Raw genomic sequence first — 17,072 nt, forward strand, 5'->3', positions numbered from 1 at the left:
TATCTTGGTGACTCCTCCTTTGGTTGGTAGTGCGCATGGGCATCGGCTCCATCCTTAGATTGTTTTGCCATAGTAGGGTTAGATGGAGTAGTATGATAGAATACAGATAGGAATGCCCATGTATGTGTATCTAAATAAGATAATGTTGGAACAGACACAGGTTTCCGGGGAGGCTGGGAGGGCATGCACCACTCTGCAGCCCTCTATGCCAAGAACAGATGCATACTGGTAAGTAGCATATTCCGTTCGAGGCATATGGGCTGCAGATGGTACATTATGAATAGACTATACAGCAGTTCTCTCCCTAGCGGTGGTCGCCCGTGTCTGTTGCAACTGTCTGAAATAAAGTCTTTAATACAGCTTGTCCCACTCTAGCTTGTTGTGTTGTGTGCACATCTACACAATAGTGCTTTGTGAAGGTGTGCGGTGTAACCCAGGTAGCTGCTTTGCATATGTCATCTAGTGGAATGTTTCCCAAAAATGCCATAGATGCTCCTAGTTTACGTGTAGAGTGAGCTCTAGGAGGAACAGTTGATGTTCTCTTTGCTTTTAAGTAGCATATTTGAATACATTTTACAATCCATCTGGCAATGCCCGCTTTAGAGATGGGATTGCCCTTATGTGTAGGAGAAAACGCAACAAATAGCTGTTTTGTCTTTCTGAAAGTTTGTGTTCTTTCTATATAGTACAATATTGCCCTTCTGACATCCAATGTATGTAGGGCCCTTTCCGCTACCGTCTGTGGTTTTGGAAAGAAAACCGGTAATTCCACTGACTGATTGATGTGGAATGCAGAAATTACCTTTGGTAAGAATTTTGGGTTTGTTCTAAGAACCACTTTGTTTTGGTGTAACTGCATGAATGGTTCTTGAATCGTAAAAGCCTGCAACTCACTTACTCTTCTAAGTGACGTGATAGCTATGAGGAAGGCCACCTTCCATGTGAGGAATTGTATTTCACACCTATGCATAGGTTCAAATGGTGGCCCCATTAGTCTGGTAAGTACTATGTTGAGATTCCAGACTGGGGAAGGAGGTCGTCTTGGTGGAATGACTCTTTTGAGTCCCTCCATGAAAGCTTTAATTGCTGGTACTTTAAACAGGGAAAGATGTTGCCTGTTTTGTAGGTACGCCGCTATAATTGCGAGATGAACTCTGATAGAGGTGTATGCTAAGTTACATTGCTGCAAGTGTAGTAAATAGCAAATGATCTGTTAAGTGGATGCGTCCAGAGGGTTTATGTGCTTACTGTTACAGTGTATAGCAAACCTCTTCCATTTTGCTGCATAGCATGCTCTGGTGGTAGGACGTCTTGCTTGTTTAATGATTTCCATACATTCTGGTGGTAAATCTAAATATCCAAACTCTATGACCTCAGGAGCCAGATCGCTAGGTTCAATTGTTTGGGATCTGGGTGCATTATTTCTCCATGGTTCTGTGTAAGGTGCATGGGTAATAATCTTAGCTTTTGATGTGGCACCTGTGAGAGTTGTAGTAGCGTGGTGAACCACGGCTGTCTTGCCCACGTGGGTGCCACTAGTATCATTGTCATTGAGTGCTGCTGCAGTTTCCAAACCACTAACGGAATTAGTGGGAGAGGGGGGAAAGCGTAAGCAAATCTGTTGGACCAATTTATCCATAGTGCATTGCCCTGGGACCGGTGGTGTGGGTACCTGGATGCGAAGTTTTGGCATTTTGCGTTCTGATGATTGGCAAACAGATCTATCTCTGGTTGCCCCCATCTTTGGAAGAATGGCTGCAGTATTTGGTCGTGCAGCTCCCATTCGTGTACTTGTTCTGACTGTCTGCTTAGGATGTCTGCTATCTGATTTTGAACTCCTGGTAGGTGTTCTGCTAACAGATAGATCTTTTGAGGAATGGCCCATCTCCAAATGTCCTGTGCTAGTTTGGATAGTTGGAGAGAGTGTGTCCCCCCCTGTTTTTGAATATAATACATTGCAGTCATGTTGCCTGTTCTGATCAGGACTGCCTTGTTCGTTATTTGCATTTGGAAAGCTTTTAGTGCTAGAAATACCGCTAATAGTTCCAAGTAGTTGATGTGCAGTTTCTTTTGCTGCACACTCCACTTCCCCTGCACTGTGTATTTGTCCATATGCGCTCCCCATCCGGAGAGCGATGCGTCCGCTGTTATTATCACTTGTGGAATCGGTTCTAGGAACGACCGTCCCTTGGAAATGTTTGTTGTGTTCCACCACTTCAGAGAGCGATGCGTACGGTCGTTTACCAACACCAGATCTGTAATCTGACCTTGAGCCTGATTCCACTATGTCGCTAGACACTCCTGTAGTGGACGCATTTGTAGTCTGGCATGTGGTATTAGCAGTATGCAGGAGGACATCATGCCTAACAGTTGCATAAACACTTGTGCTGGTAGTGAGTGTTGTGGTTGAAATCTTTGTATTAACCCGACCATTGTTTGTGTCCTGATCGGATTGGGGTATGCTATTGCTCTTTCTGTGTCTATTGTAGCCCCCAGGTATTGCTGAATCTTGTTTGGTTGCAGGTGTGATTTTTTGTAGTTCACCGTAAACCCTAGGTGGTGCAGCAATTGAATTGTCTTCTGTGTGTTGTGAAGACATTCTTCTTGTGACTTGGCCTTTATTAACCAATCGTCCAAGTAGGGGAAGACATGTATTTGTTGTCTTCTTAGGTGTGCTGCCACCACAGCTAGGCATTTTGTGAACACTCTTGGTGCCGTTGTGACCCCGAACGGAAGGACTTTGAATTGATAATGTTGTCCTTCCACTACAAACCTTAGGTATTTTCTGTGAGCTTTGTGAATTGGGATATGAAAGTAAGCGTCTTTTAGATCCAGTGTAGAAAGAAAGTCCCCTTTCTTCAGTAAAGGGAGTACCTGTTGGAGCGTGACCATGTGGAAATGTTCCGAATTTATGTATGCATTGAGAGGTCTTAGGTCTAAGATTGGTCTTAGAGACCCATCTTTTTTGGGGATTAGGAAGAATAGAGAGTATACTCCTGTCCCTTGTTGATGTTTTGGAACCTTCTCTATTGCATGCTTTTGTAGCAGTGCTAGTACTTCTTCCTTTAACAATGTCAGATGATCTTGACTCATTGGACGCTGTTTGGGGGGGATGTTTGGTGGGGTAGCTGTGAGTTCTAGGCAATAACCATGTTGGATAATTTGTCTCACCCACTTGTCTGATGTGATGTTTTCCCAGACAGGTAGGAACTGTGATAGACGTCCCCCGACCGGTGTTATGTGGTCTGGGGGAAGTTGTATTAAGTCACTGTTTTGGGGTTGAGGCGTTGCGGTTGTTATTATTTCCGCGGCCTCTACCTTTGTTGTAGTTACCCCTGTAACTACCTCTTGAATTACCCTTGGGTGACGTACGTGTGAAAGAGGTGGATTGCTGATTTGTTCCTGTATTTTTTGAGCCTCCTCTATAGGTGGATCTACGAAAGGAACCTCTTTGTGTTGGCTGTTGCAATGCTCCCATTGACTTAGCCGTTTCTGTATCTTTTTTCATTTTTCTAAGGTCTCATCTGTGCTTGAGCCAAAAAGTGTTTTCTGATCAAAGGGTTGGTTCAATAAGGATGTTTGTACTTCCTGTTTGATTCCTGAGATTCTAAGCCATGCATGTCTCCTTAACATGACACTGGTGTTGATGGATCTTGCTGCAGTGTCTGCTGCGTCTAGGGCGCACTTAATGGAAGTATTAGTTATTATCTTTCCTTCCTGTATTAACTGATCTGCCCTTTTCTGATGTTCTTTGGGGAGATGTGTGATGAGTTTTTCTAATTCATCATAATGTGCCCTGTCATAACGTGCAAGTAGTGCCTGTGTATTGGCTATACGCCAGCTATTTGCCGCTTGTGATGCTACTCTCTTGCCTGATGCATCTATTAATTTTGACTGTTTATCAGGTGGAGGAGCCTCTCCTGTAGATAATGAGTTCGCTCTTTTACGAGCGTTTGAAACTACAAGCGAGTCCAGAGGTACCTGCCCTTTGATAAATATTGGATCCTTTGGAGCCGCCTTATATTTTTTATCAATTCTTGGGTTTAACACCCTAGCCCTCACTGGGTCTTTAAATATATTTCTTCTGTGTGACTGAGAAGACCCTTCAGCATAGGTAGAGTACCTGATGTTCTTTGTGCATTAGGTAGCGTCTCTAATAGGAAGTCCTCTATTTGAGGTTCTGTATGTAGATCTACCTTATGATATTTTGCTGCCCTATTAATGAGCTGTACAAACCCTGTGTTATCATCAGGTGGTGAAGGCTTTGAGGGATATAACTCTGGGTCGTTGTCATCATCTGACCGTGCGTTATAATTTTCCCATGGGTCATCCTCATCTGGGATAGTTTCATCATCCCCTTGAGGTTCTCCCTCCCCTGGATCACTGTCTACCTCAGACTGAGGTGTAGATGGTCTTGGTGTAGAAGGTGCAGGAATATTTGGCATAGTGTGAGGAATAGGAGAAGAGGGTGTGACTTTAGGTCGAGGAGAAGTAGGAGGAGTTGTATTTGTCCCCAGTGTTCTCTTTTTTGAAGGAAGAGATTTGTATTCTATCTGCTCATTCTTCCTCTTCTTCGTCACTACTTTGCCAGTTTGCGGATCGATAAACAAAATCTTTTGTTTGGGATCTGTCTGCTGCTCCTGTATCGGTACCGAAGCCCTTGGTTCCGAAAGGTGCCTTTGTTTTCGATTGTCAATGTTCGGTGTTTTCGGCACCGAGTGTTTACTCGATTCCGACTTTTTCGGTGTCGAGTGAGTCTTCGACGTCGAATCATGTTTCTGTTTCGACATGGAATGTTTCGATGTCGAGCTTTCCTTTGCATGGATCTTCGGCGTCGAAGTCGATGTCGACCTCTTCTCGGATCCGACATGGTGGGAGACCGAGTGTTTCGGTTTCAGTTTCGGTTTCGTTGCCGGGCCCGAAGGCGGGGGGTCGGAAACTTTTTTCTGCGGTTTGACCGGGCTCGAAGGCGGGGTCGTTCCCATACGGGGTCGGTTTTTTGGTAAGGGGACGTCGTCACTCACGGTTTGTTGCACGTCGAGTTCTTCGCCATCCGACTCGTCCCCTTCCGACCCCGACTGATCCTCATGATCCTCTTCTTCCTCAAGTTGCTCGTCTCCGAACAGCTCCGGGATCGCCTCCGACTGCATTCTGGACACCTCGTGTCTTCGAGCTCGACGATTTCTAATCGTCGACTTGGAGGAGAATGCTGCGCAGGCTTCGCAGTCCCTGGATTCGTGTTCAGGCGATAGGCAGAGGTTGCACACCTCGTGTAGGTCCTTGTGTGGGAACTTAGCACCACACGTTGGACATTTCTTGAATGGAGTCCTTTCCATGGAATCCGGGCTTGACTGCGTCGAGAAAGGACTCCTGTTTGTCGACGTAGATCAAAGTTTTTTCTTCGATGTTGAAGTCGAAACGCGCCGGAATGGAAATGAAAACGTGTTCGATAACAATACCGTCGAATTGGAAAGGGAATACGCTCCGATAAGTCACTTCTTTTCGAAGTCGATCTGGAGCGTCTCAATCCTCATCCGAACCCGATGGCGGAAAAAAACAATCTAAGGATGGAGCCGATGCCCATGCGCACTACCAACCAAAGGAGGGGTCACCAAGATACAAAAGACTCTCCAAGAGAAAAACAAAGTGCAATCATCCGAGCCCAACACCAGATGGCGATCTATTCATAATGTACCATCTGCAGCCCATATGCCTCAAACCTGCAGTTACTGAGTTCATGCACGAGTTTCGGGTAGTTGCTAAATGGATGCTAATCCCAGCCCTAACCCGTAGAGCAGAGCTTTCCAAACTGTGTGTCCCGACACAGTACTGTGTCACCTGCAAATGTTGGGTGTGTCGCAGGATGACACCAGTATTAAGGGAACTTAGCACATTACTGTTGCTAATTAAGAGGCATTCCTTTGAAAGAGTGTCTCAGATTCTGCCACAGCAGCACGGACTCCGAGACACTCTGCTCCATTGGGGCCGGGCGATTCACAACAAAGCCCCATTAACATGTAAATGGTCTTTTAAAGACCTGCAAAGTACTCAGGTGCAGCTGTGTGTGTGCCCTATAAACTGGGGTGAGGTGACCGAGGGTGACAGGCAGAGTGAGGCAGACAGAGATTGACAGACAGAGGGTGACAGGCAGAGGGTGACAGGAAGAGGGTAACAGGCAGAGGGAGGGAGACAGAGGAAAATAGAGGGAGGAAGACAGAGAGAGAGGGAGACAGAGAGAGGGAGACAGAGAGGGAGGGAGACAGAGGGACGGAGACATAGGGAAGGAGTCAGAGGGAGACAGAGGGGAAGACAGAGGGAGACAGACAGAGGGAGACAGACAGAGGGAGGGAGACAGCGGGAGAGGGAGAGGGAAACCGTGGGAAACAGAGAGAGACGGAGACAGAGGGAGTTAGGGTAGACAGAGGGAGGGGGAGGGAGACAGAGAGAGGCAGACAGATAGAGGGAGACAGACTGAGGGAGGGAGACAGAGGGAAGGAGACAGAGGGAAGTAGACAGAGGGAGACAGACAGAGGGAGAGAGGGAGACAGAGGGAGGGAGACGGAGGGAGACAGAGGGAGGGAGACAGAGGGAGGGCGACAGAGGGAGGGCGACAGAGGGAGGGCGACAGAGGGAGGGCGACAGAGGGAGGGCGACAGAGGGAGGGAGAGGGAAGCCATGGGAGACAGAGAAAGAGGGAGACAGATAGAGGGAGGGAGACACAGAGAGAGGGAGACAAAGGGAGTGAGACAGAGGGAGACAGACTGAGGGACGGAAACAGAGGGAGACAGAGCGGGAGACAGAGCGGGAGACGGAGAGCGGGAGACGGAGAGCGGGAGACGGAGAGCGGGAGACGGAGAGCGTGAGACAGAGGGCGACAGACAGAGGGCGACAGACAGAGGGAGACAGACAGAGGGAGGAGGACGAAAGAGGGAGGGAGACAGACAGAGGGAGGTAGACAGACAGAGGGAGACAGACGGAGACAGACAGAGGGGGGGGGAGAGAGAGAGACAGAGGGAGTGAGACCCCCCTCCCCGAATTCGCCTTAGGTGGTTCGGGTTGGCTACGCTACGCTCACTTACTACACTGCCTTACTGTGTCCCAAAATGATGCATCACCAAAAAGTGTGTCCCCAACATGAAAAGTTTGGAAAGCTGTGCCTTAGACTCTACACACTTGTGTCAATTATCAGCACACTTCTAGAAGTACAAGAAACATGCCCAATCTAGGCTAAGCAACAGCTATTTTGTGTTGGCGGAAGGGAGTGGCTTTCTTTGGAGCTGAGTGCAGTACCATGGGCCTCAGACACCTAACAAGAGCCCGAGCCTATCAGCACTTTCCGCCTCTAGGTAACCAGTATCATTCTTGATGATACTTATGCTGCATTAGATATTGGCGGACATTCTGCTCCAGTTGCGGCAGCTTTACTCGAGAATGGCCTTCCTGGATCCTGGCTCTCTGTCCATGCTAATGTTAATTTTAATTTTTAAAAACTTAACTTCACCAATGACTAGCCTTGTGATAATTTAACTGAAAGGCTACTGCTTTTTAATGAGGTCACAAGATCATTATGCCATGGTATATAAAAGACCACATATTCTAATGCTTAAATACTAAAGTGCCAGACTCCTTTGAAATTCACCAACTATTGTTGTCTTTCAGTGCTTAATGCCTTAGGACTAACTCTGTGAAGCAGTTTTGGAATGCCTTATAACTATCTCTGTGAGATAACTGCCTTTCTGTCAAGCTGAAGGTTATCTTGCTTGCCTAGATCACCAATGAACAGAAGATTTCTTCCAATACTGATAATGCCCTTTGGAGTGGTGAGTGTCAGTCACAGTAGAAGAGAAACTATACTGCCCTGTAAAAAGAGTACCTGTAAGCTCTAAAGTAGCAAACCTGTGGTGCCAGACCACTGTCAAGAAGTGAGGACACCAAGAAATCTGTCCAGCTGCTTATGAAGATGCTCCTTCATGTGACATTCAATAAGTCTGATATGTTTGTTTTGATGACCGAGTACTACTTCCCTAGAAAAGCAAGATGCCAGCCTGGGATCTCACCTCCTCAAAGTTATGGTAGATAAGTCTTGTCAGCTAATGACAATGGGAGAACCAAGCAAATTATCCAGAGAATACTAGTGGGCCACATCATTTCTTGAGTTCTGAGCACATCACACATTGCATCTCTAAGGCACATCATGCTTTTTAGTGATACTTTAACCTTTGATCATACTGTGCTTATCACCCTATATTCCTCTATTGGGTATCACAATGTACATATCACTGAATACAACCTATGTCCCATCTAGCATATAACCCTCTGCCCCTTGCTGCACACAAATGTGTGCTACCTTTCATTCTGTAGAGCCCTTTATGAATGTTGATCTGTTCATGGGTGTCTACATGTCTGTTGCCTTATATACATGGATATCATTGCCTGTGATTTTGGTGCTTGTATTTTGACCTGTGTGTTATGGCTGCAGACATTTCCATTTTACATGTGCCTCCATGTCTGTATGTGTTAGATTTGTGCATGTTTGTCACTGTAATAGCAAAAATACTGTGGCAGCATGGCCAACATGGATATTTTGAGAAAGACTTCACAGAAAATATTATCTTGTGGTCCGATGTGCTGGCTAGGGATTGGACAACAGAACTCTCATCACCCATGAGTATGTATTACATAATTAGGGCGGAAGCAAAAAAATACCAAGAGCAGCCGCTTTCATACCGATTATTGTTATTAATGTTCGCTGTTATTATTCGCAGTTGCTCAGTGGTTTAGTATTTAGTTTCTTAGTGGTTTATTCTTGTATGGCAATAACTCGTCTGCTTCTTCATGTTTTTAAAATATGCAGTTGTAACACCTAAGCATCACAATATCTGAAAGAACGTCTGTGGATTTCCAAAATAAGAAAACTATGCCTTAATCCCCCAAAACTAACCCAATGAAATCCTTCTAAAAAGCATCTACCAGCTACTAGTATAGTCCACGTTGGATTTCCAAGTCTTGTGCATCAAGTACAAGGCTTTCTAGGAACAAGACTCCAATGTACCTCCATTACCGGACTGTTGTTGGACTCTGCTAACATACATGTCATAGAATTTGCTAAAAGAAGTTCAGACAGTAAACATTTGGGATAAGGTCCTTCGACATATGGAAGTTCTAGTCTTTCAAAACAAGTGCTCTCAAAAGATTGCTGAAATCCAAAACATATGAATAAGCCTTTCACTGAAGAACAGTACCCTGGGACACAACAGCAGAGGAATAGTCTTGCATGAAGCTCCAATTGCCTAATACCTTAGACATACCCCATGGCTTCCAATTCTTGCTCCCATTCGAACACTTTCACTGTCTCAATAACATGCTTATGATTAGGCAGTAAGTCCTAAGACGAACCACCTCTTCAATGTGCTACAGGTAGTATTCATTGAATCCAGACAAATTAACACAATTTACTAAATGTCCATCGATATACTCAATAAAGAATTGATGCCCTCAATGCAAGTTAGGTGTTGAGGTGGAGCAGAATTACCTCATGGACCGAGCGGGCAAAATGCCACTCCTGGCGAACCTGAATGTACAAAGCAATAATGCTTTGTGAACATAAGGTGGAGTGTCCACTTAGCTGCCTGGCAAACATCTAGGACAGAGACTATGCATGGCAACCTAGTGATAGCACCTTTGACCCTGGTAGAATGAGCAAGCAGTCCTTCCTGAGAATGTTTTTGGGCCAATGCGTAGCAGGTTTTAATGCAGAGCATGATCCAGCTGGAGACGGTTCTCTTCTGCACTGCTGTGACTGTTTTCGCTCTGGAGAATCCCCACAAAGAGCTGACCGGCTATTCCGTGGTCTTTGGTACGATCTATGTAGAATCTCAGCACTCTCTTTGGTTCCAAGTGATAATGTTTCTCCCCTCTTATACTGATGTAAAACAGTGCCACAATTTATGGCAGGAAGGATGCCAGAGTCCTCAAAACTATTTTATCTGGGATGAAAGAAAGAAGCATATAGTAGATTTACACAAGGGCCTGAAGCGCATTCACAAGCCGTGAGGTGATAGCATTGAGGAACACAGTTGTGATAAAAAAGGAGCAGTAAAGGACAGCCCTGAAGTGACTGAAATGAAGTGCACATCAGGTACTCTCATCACACCCGGTGACAAACAATGAGGGCTGATCTGGTGGTCAAAAGATAACCGTTAACTGTGCTCAAAGCAAAGTCTTACCAGACAAGAGACCAAAACTAATAACAGACCGTAAGACAACCCTAGAATGGGTCAAATTAGCTAGGGCTGCACCAAGTCACAAATTTGTCCCACCACCAAATTTTGTTGAGGGAGCCTGGTTGCCTAGATGACATTAAACACCTCCAGATGAAGAACAAAGGGGTCCAGCTGTCAGCACTCAATCTTCAAACATGAAAGTGGAGATTGCCGTGGCCCGGCTGCAAAACCCTGCCTTGATATTGCGACAACAGGTCCTCCTGGAGAGGCAGCCTGATCAGAGGGCATATGTTCAAGCCCAAAAGTTTTGGATATCATAGTCTTCAAGCCCAATCCGGAGCCACTAGGATGACTTGGTGTCATGGGACTGATGTCTTGTGAGGGACCTCTGACTGAGGTTAAGTCAGGAAACCCAGGCTTTAACAGTCTTGGTCTACCAAAGGAAAGTGACATTTGATAGCGACTAGGCAGATGGTGCCTTCCAGAAGGAACCTCGAATGGCAGAAAAATCCAGAGGATAAAACATCTCTGAATTGCCAGCAAGGCTCCAGGTGGAGGGGAAGGATATCCTAAAGAAATGGCAACACCTCCGAACAACAGGAGTAGACTGGAAAGAGCAGAAGAATTCTGGAATTGGAACTACCAAAGTACTGGGGGAGAAAACTCTGGAGCAGTTCCATTGACTCCAGGAACAAGACCGAGAGTAGGCATAAAGCTTCACCCTGCGTTCTCTGATGGCTGTCTGTCTAATCAAGGAGTAGTTGCCACAGGGCTTGGTTTCGTGGCTCGATCCCAGGCACCACAGTCACAACTGTTGGGGATCTGTCACAGACATTTGTTTGTGACAGTCGCTAAAGGGATTGAAACATATCATTTTAGTGGGTTACATCCCTAGCACACTATAAGAAATGTTGTCAAACTACCTAGGTATGTATCTCAGAGAGACAAGATGGTACTTTGGATCCACGTCTGGTGACGTGGAAAGAAAAGAACTGACATCAGTGCACAGGAGTGGCACCTATATAGGCCCTGCACGTCACTTTCGAAGCAGAACAGCATTTGTGCGCAAGTGCAAGTCACCATCTTCTGGCACGCAGGGGGACTGTTGAAAACTTCCTGTTTTCAGTCTGACGCCTAGGGAACATTCAAAAAGGTGAGGAATCTGCAGCTTGAAGTCTATATCAGAAATTGCATGCAAAATTTTACCATGCCTCAATACAATTCTGAATGAGGGCCTATGAGTGCCCATAAGGTCACATGTAAAGCACTTTATGGAACACAAAGACATTTAGTTTGAAAAGTAGACCGTTTTCATGAGCCAACGCCATGTGTATTACATGGAAGTTGTCTTCCTCTAGTTTGGAATGGACACATGGAAACACATACATTTTTGTGAATCTGTAAAGGGATACACCCTGCACACATTTAATGAAGCTGCAGAGACACTTTCCAGGATTATGACTTATCACCTGTATTTCTGGACTTATAACTGTAGTTGCCACAATATTCTCCCAGGTGTCCCTGCTCCGCTTGGTGGAGAGTGTGCCATCAAAGCCAACAGGCCCTGTAGTAGAAAAAAGGAAGAAGGATACAAATAAACTGCATTGCTAAACACAGAGAAAAGGGTAGAGTAGTGAAAACACGTTGGTGGCAAAAAAGGGTGTATGAGACTCTGAATGTTATGTGAAAGAGGCCAATAGCAAATTAAAAGGCATGGAAATATCAACAGATCAAAGGAGGAACCTTCTGGTATGTACCATTTGGCAAAGTAAAATGAGACTCCTGGTGCTCAATTTTGTGTAACACTCACAAACTTCAACAAAGTGCACCCTTCATGGAGGTGTGTGTCCCACGTAGCTGCATTAGGGCACTTCACTGAAATGGTGATACATACCTACTGTTGTCAAACTAACTTACGGGTACAAAGGGTATTTAAGTAAGACATGATGGAAATGTGAGTGCTTCCTGATTTTTACACGATTGGTTACTTGTACTGCAGCTTGTGAAAGTGAACAGTCTTCCCCAAACCGTTGTTTTAAAATACTGAGGGAAGTCCACCTGAGTGTTTTCTAGGATGTAAGGGCACACTAAGGATATGTTAAATTTGTAAGACAGTAGCACAGACTGATAAAATTGTACTGACAAAACCTGAGTTGTATAACTGCAAATAAGTGAAATTACTGTAAGCTATTGCTGTCCGTTAAGTGCTGCACCTTAGAAATATTTCAAAATACACCTGTAATTTCTGAGCCAACCCTATACCAATCCTTGCAGCTATCACTTGAATATGTCTGAGTTGGACTGTCACTCTCCAAGGTGCCACTTACTCTTGATCAATCACTACTGCAGCGTCAACAACAGACTTGGAATATCTAAGGCGTGCCTACCTATGTGGGAATTGCAGACAAGGGCACTGAAGTGGTTTTTCAAGGAGGTTTAGAAGATACTGTAATCCTATGCAGTTATCCATGGACATTTTACTTCATGTATCATGTAAGTAACTAACACTGGTTTCAAGGATTGGTATGATTTCTTAAGCTACCTCAATGAACCATACCTACATATGTCAATATTGGTTAAGCAATTTTCAGTTTGATGTGGAAGATATGATTTACACTGGTTTAATTACTGTAATACTTTTTTTCAACAAGATCCGTGTGTTTTAGAATACTTATGTAAAGGTCTGAGCACCTTATTGTCATTGTGCGTGGACGTTGCTTACACTGGTTTGGATGTTGGTGAGACTCCTTAAGCAAGCTACACAGGATATGATGGATGACAACAGTTGTCTCGTCAGCGCTCTTGCCAAGGGTGCTTTTCAGCTGATGCAGGTCCTTTTCAATATGCAGCTGCAAGAAGGTCTCTGCATTCATTACACGTGGCTTTATGGTACCCAACACAGACTAAAGAAATAAAGTAACATATTGTCAAGAGGTGACATTCAGCAACAACTACAGGTCTCTAGCAAAAGAAAGCAATTTGCATTGAATGTTCAACACACATTGCTTAACAGTACGAATTACAATCCCAGGACACTTGGGTTCATTTAATGTGCAGACAGACACAGTGCTTACCAACAATTTTCTGGTTGCACCTCAACACTTTCAGTGATTCTTTTCCGCGCTTAAATTTAACCCAGAGAAAATTGCAACTAAAAAAATAAAGCCTACCAGTATCAATGGAAGCAAGAGAACAGCTGGAAAGTAAAACACCATAGCTTGGAATATGAATTTATGGGTAATGCAAGAGAAATGGGAAGAAATGAACAGAGGTGATGCAAACACTAAACAACTTACTAGCCATAACTATAATTGGAATCTACTGCTCTCAGTTTCTGTGTCTAATGCATGCTATGGGGCAAATTTCATAGCTAATTCCCAATAATGATTTCGTAGGTCTTGACTTTATATTTCTGAATGTCTCCCTGAGTAGGACTTGGCATTTTCTTTCACAAAACACTTTGTCCATGCCTATAAGGAGACAAGCTCAAAACAGAATTCATCTGAGGGTGAACAGTAGATACGGGTGATCTGTTGGAAGCCGGAGTCCCCGTCCCGCACCACTGTCACTAAATGCGAGAACCCGGACTCCTCGCTCAACGTTAGGCCAAGTAAGGACACCGTTTGAGATAGCCCTGCTCACTCCCTTAGCAGCTTAGCAAGAGCAGCCAGGCCTATCTCCAAGGCACAAGTGTACAGTATGTGCAACCACACCCACAGCAACCCCCTGGTGACACCACAAATGTACTCCACACAAGTTTGATAAAAAGAGTATAAACTTTATATAAAAAGATATCCGATCAGACCACACAATACAAAAGCCAACATATCATAAAGGGTAATATTCGTTCCGGCTGGCTGGTAGGTTCAAATCCCATCCACCACTTTCAAAATGCTATGCTGGTCGCAATGCTAGAATCACACATGTTGCAAAAGACAAACAATAATGCACTGCGTAACAATACAATCCTGTGCTGGGCAAAGCAGAACTAATACAATGTATAACTTTACACCCCGGTACTTTGCAATGGGAGAAATAATGCAATGCGTACCGCTACAATCATGTCTTGAACAATGAAGGAATAATGTAATGTATCACACCCCTCACGCGCTTTGCAATGAAGAAATAATGCAATGCGCTCCGCTACAATCATATACGTTGCAATTAGGAATAAATCAAGGCATAGCTACAATCATGTACTTTGCAATGAAGAAATAATTCAATGCGGGCCACTACAATCCTGTACTTTGCAATGGAGAAATAAAGCGTAGTGCTACAATCGTGTACTTCGTTATGCAGAAATAATGTCAGGCGTCAAAGACAGTCCGGCAGTTCGTTAGCAGCAATATTGGCAATGTGTATTACGACAATCAGCCTCTTCGATAACAGTTGCCCCCCACACGTATCAACGATGACAAAGTACAGCTTCTCTCTCTGGCTCCAGTACTGCCACTCCTGGGGTCAGTACGGGCCCTAATCTGAGCCGATTGAAAACAATGGGGTAAACCCAATAAATCAATAGGACCTGGGTAACTGTATATATATAAAGAAAGTGGTCCTAGACACAATTTTTAAACACGGCTAGTGATGTGAGTATTACTTCTTCACAGTCAACAAATAGTCAGACTTAATCTGAACACACAAACACATGGAGATGTATTATTAGCTAAATCAGCTAAAAATGCAACAAAAATGCAAAAAATGCAAGAAACCCAACACAACAGTATCACAACAAATTCTACTGCAGTTTATTTACAATTTCATAAAATTTCAGCAAGAAGAGAAAGGAAAGGAGGAGGTTGGTGCTCAAGTGAAGGAAGGTGTAAGTAAAGGTTTTAGAGTGATTCAGTGCAACAAAGAAATTATTTTTACATTGCACATGTAAAGCCTACCCATTCACAGTCTATATACAATATTATACAGGGGGACAGGGAGGGACTGGTGTAGGCTTTAAAGAAACAATGGGGGGACGGGGAAGCACCAAAAGAAATTGAACGGGTGTAGCAATTCCAGATCAGTTGGGCGATACACCTCTGACTGAGAAATTCTGCGTGGGGTCTGCCGGTTACGCGAGTCGGGAGCTGCCGGATTGTACTTCGAGCTATCTTATTTTATGAACTGCGGTCTGCCCCCTTTTTTGAACTATTGGGGATAACGTAAAACACTGAGGTCCGCCTGAACTTAACCTAGTTCTTTCTCGCCCTCTACCACCGGTACAATGTCCATCGCGCTACCGGACTAGGCACGATTGATTTCGACTGCCCATTGTGTACCAACTGTCTCTCAACTGAACTCTTAAGTCTGAGCAGAATTTCTCAGTCAGAGGTGTATCGCCCAACTGATCTGGAATTGCTACACCCGTTCAGTTTCTTTTGGTGCTTCCCCGTCCCCTGTCCCCCCAACCGTCCTGAAGAAGACCCGCAGCAGAGGTCGTGACTTTCCCTTATTGCGCCAGGGTCGAAACGTCGACGATCCCCCCATTGTTTCTTTAAAGCCTACACCAGTCCCTCCCTGTCCCCCTGTATAATATTGTATATAGACTGTGAATGGGTAGGCTTTACATGTGCAATGTAAAAATAATTTCTTTGTTGCACTGAATCACTCTAAAACCTTTACTTACACCTTCCTTCACTTGAGCACCAACCTCCTCCTTTCCTTTCTCTTCTTGCTGAAATTTTATGAAATTGTAAATAAACTGCAGTAGAATTTGTTGTGATACTGTTGTGTTGGGTTTCTTGCATTTTTTGCATTTTTGTTGCATTTTTAGCTGATTTAGCTAATAATACATCTCCATGTGTTTGTGTGTTCAGATTAAGTCTGACTATTTGTTGACTGTGAAGAAGTAATACTCACATCACTAGCCGTGTTTAAAAATTGTGTCTAGGACCACTTTCTAATCTGAGCCGAAGCAAAGGCTCACATCGCCAGCAGGACTGAGAGGCCGAGAAAGTGTCCCTCTGAGCCCGCACTCCACCCAGGTAGTAATCCAAGTTACCTGGGAGCGCAACCACTCTCTCCTCTCCTCCTTCAGCGAACTGGGTCTTCCGTGCAGAACTTTCTCAATGGGCCACAGCGGCTCGGCCTGCTAGCTCATCTCAGTTCCTCCGGGGCTGCCGGTCCGGGCAGCAACGGTTAGAAAGGTCTCAGGCAGCCACGGGACAGACGTACGCCTCGCCTCCGAGATTACTTTACTCCGGGTTCACGTTCACCACAGCACCCTAAGGGGCACGAAGCCACACACACAACGCTGATGGGACTTCACGTCGACTCAGAGTGCACGTTCACCAGGCACTCCTTCCTGCGGTCTCAGTTGGCACCAAGACAGGCACACCACAATACAGAGACTCACTTTCTTCGGGTGCACACGATGATCAGCCGATCACCTCCACAGTCCCAGGTTGCACCAAAGAACACACAGTGCTTCACTGAGACTTATTCCAACTCCGGTGCCCCGATATCCAGGCGCTCTTCACCAACGCCCATGGCCGCACCACGACACGCTCAACGTGTCCGAGCCTCACTTCTCCTCAGGGGCACTCGATGAGCAGGCCCTCTTCACCAAAGCCTCCTGTGGACCTCGACACACACCCAGCGCATCCGAGACTCCCTTCACCTCCGATGCACACGCTGACCAGGCGTTCTTCACCAGCGCCTGCGGTGCACGACGACATGCACCATGCGCATCCAAGTCTCACTTCAACTCCAATACACACGCTGACCTGGCACTCTTCACCACCGCCTGCGGTGCACCACAACACGCACCCAGTGCGTCCGAGACTCACTTCACCTTCGATGCACACGTTGACCAGGAGCTCTTCACCAACAACCCCTGTGTACCACGACATGCAC

At 45.3% G+C, this 17,072-nt stretch overlaps 1 protein-coding gene across 1 annotated transcript in view; it reads right to left on the reverse strand.

The window, feature by feature from the left end:
- The window catches only part of RNF213 (ring finger protein 213), a 2,876,335-nt gene that overhangs the window by 304,549 nt on the left and 2,554,714 nt on the right, over positions 1-17,072 (reverse strand). Inside the window, exons 55-56 of the mRNA XM_086931045.1 lie at positions 12,946-13,126; positions 11,693-11,787 (exon numbers count right to left, since the gene is read on the reverse strand). Coding sequence (XP_086787171.1) covers positions 11,693-11,787; positions 12,946-13,126 — 276 coding nt within the window. The remainder of the gene's footprint in view (positions 1-11,692; positions 11,788-12,945; positions 13,127-17,072) is intronic.

The sequence above is a fragment of the Lissotriton vulgaris genome, chromosome 7 (genome assembly GCF_964263255.1).
Source record: "Lissotriton vulgaris chromosome 7, aLisVul1.2, whole genome shotgun sequence".
NCBI classification, from domain to species: domain Eukaryota; kingdom Metazoa; phylum Chordata; class Amphibia; order Caudata; family Salamandridae; genus Lissotriton; species Lissotriton vulgaris.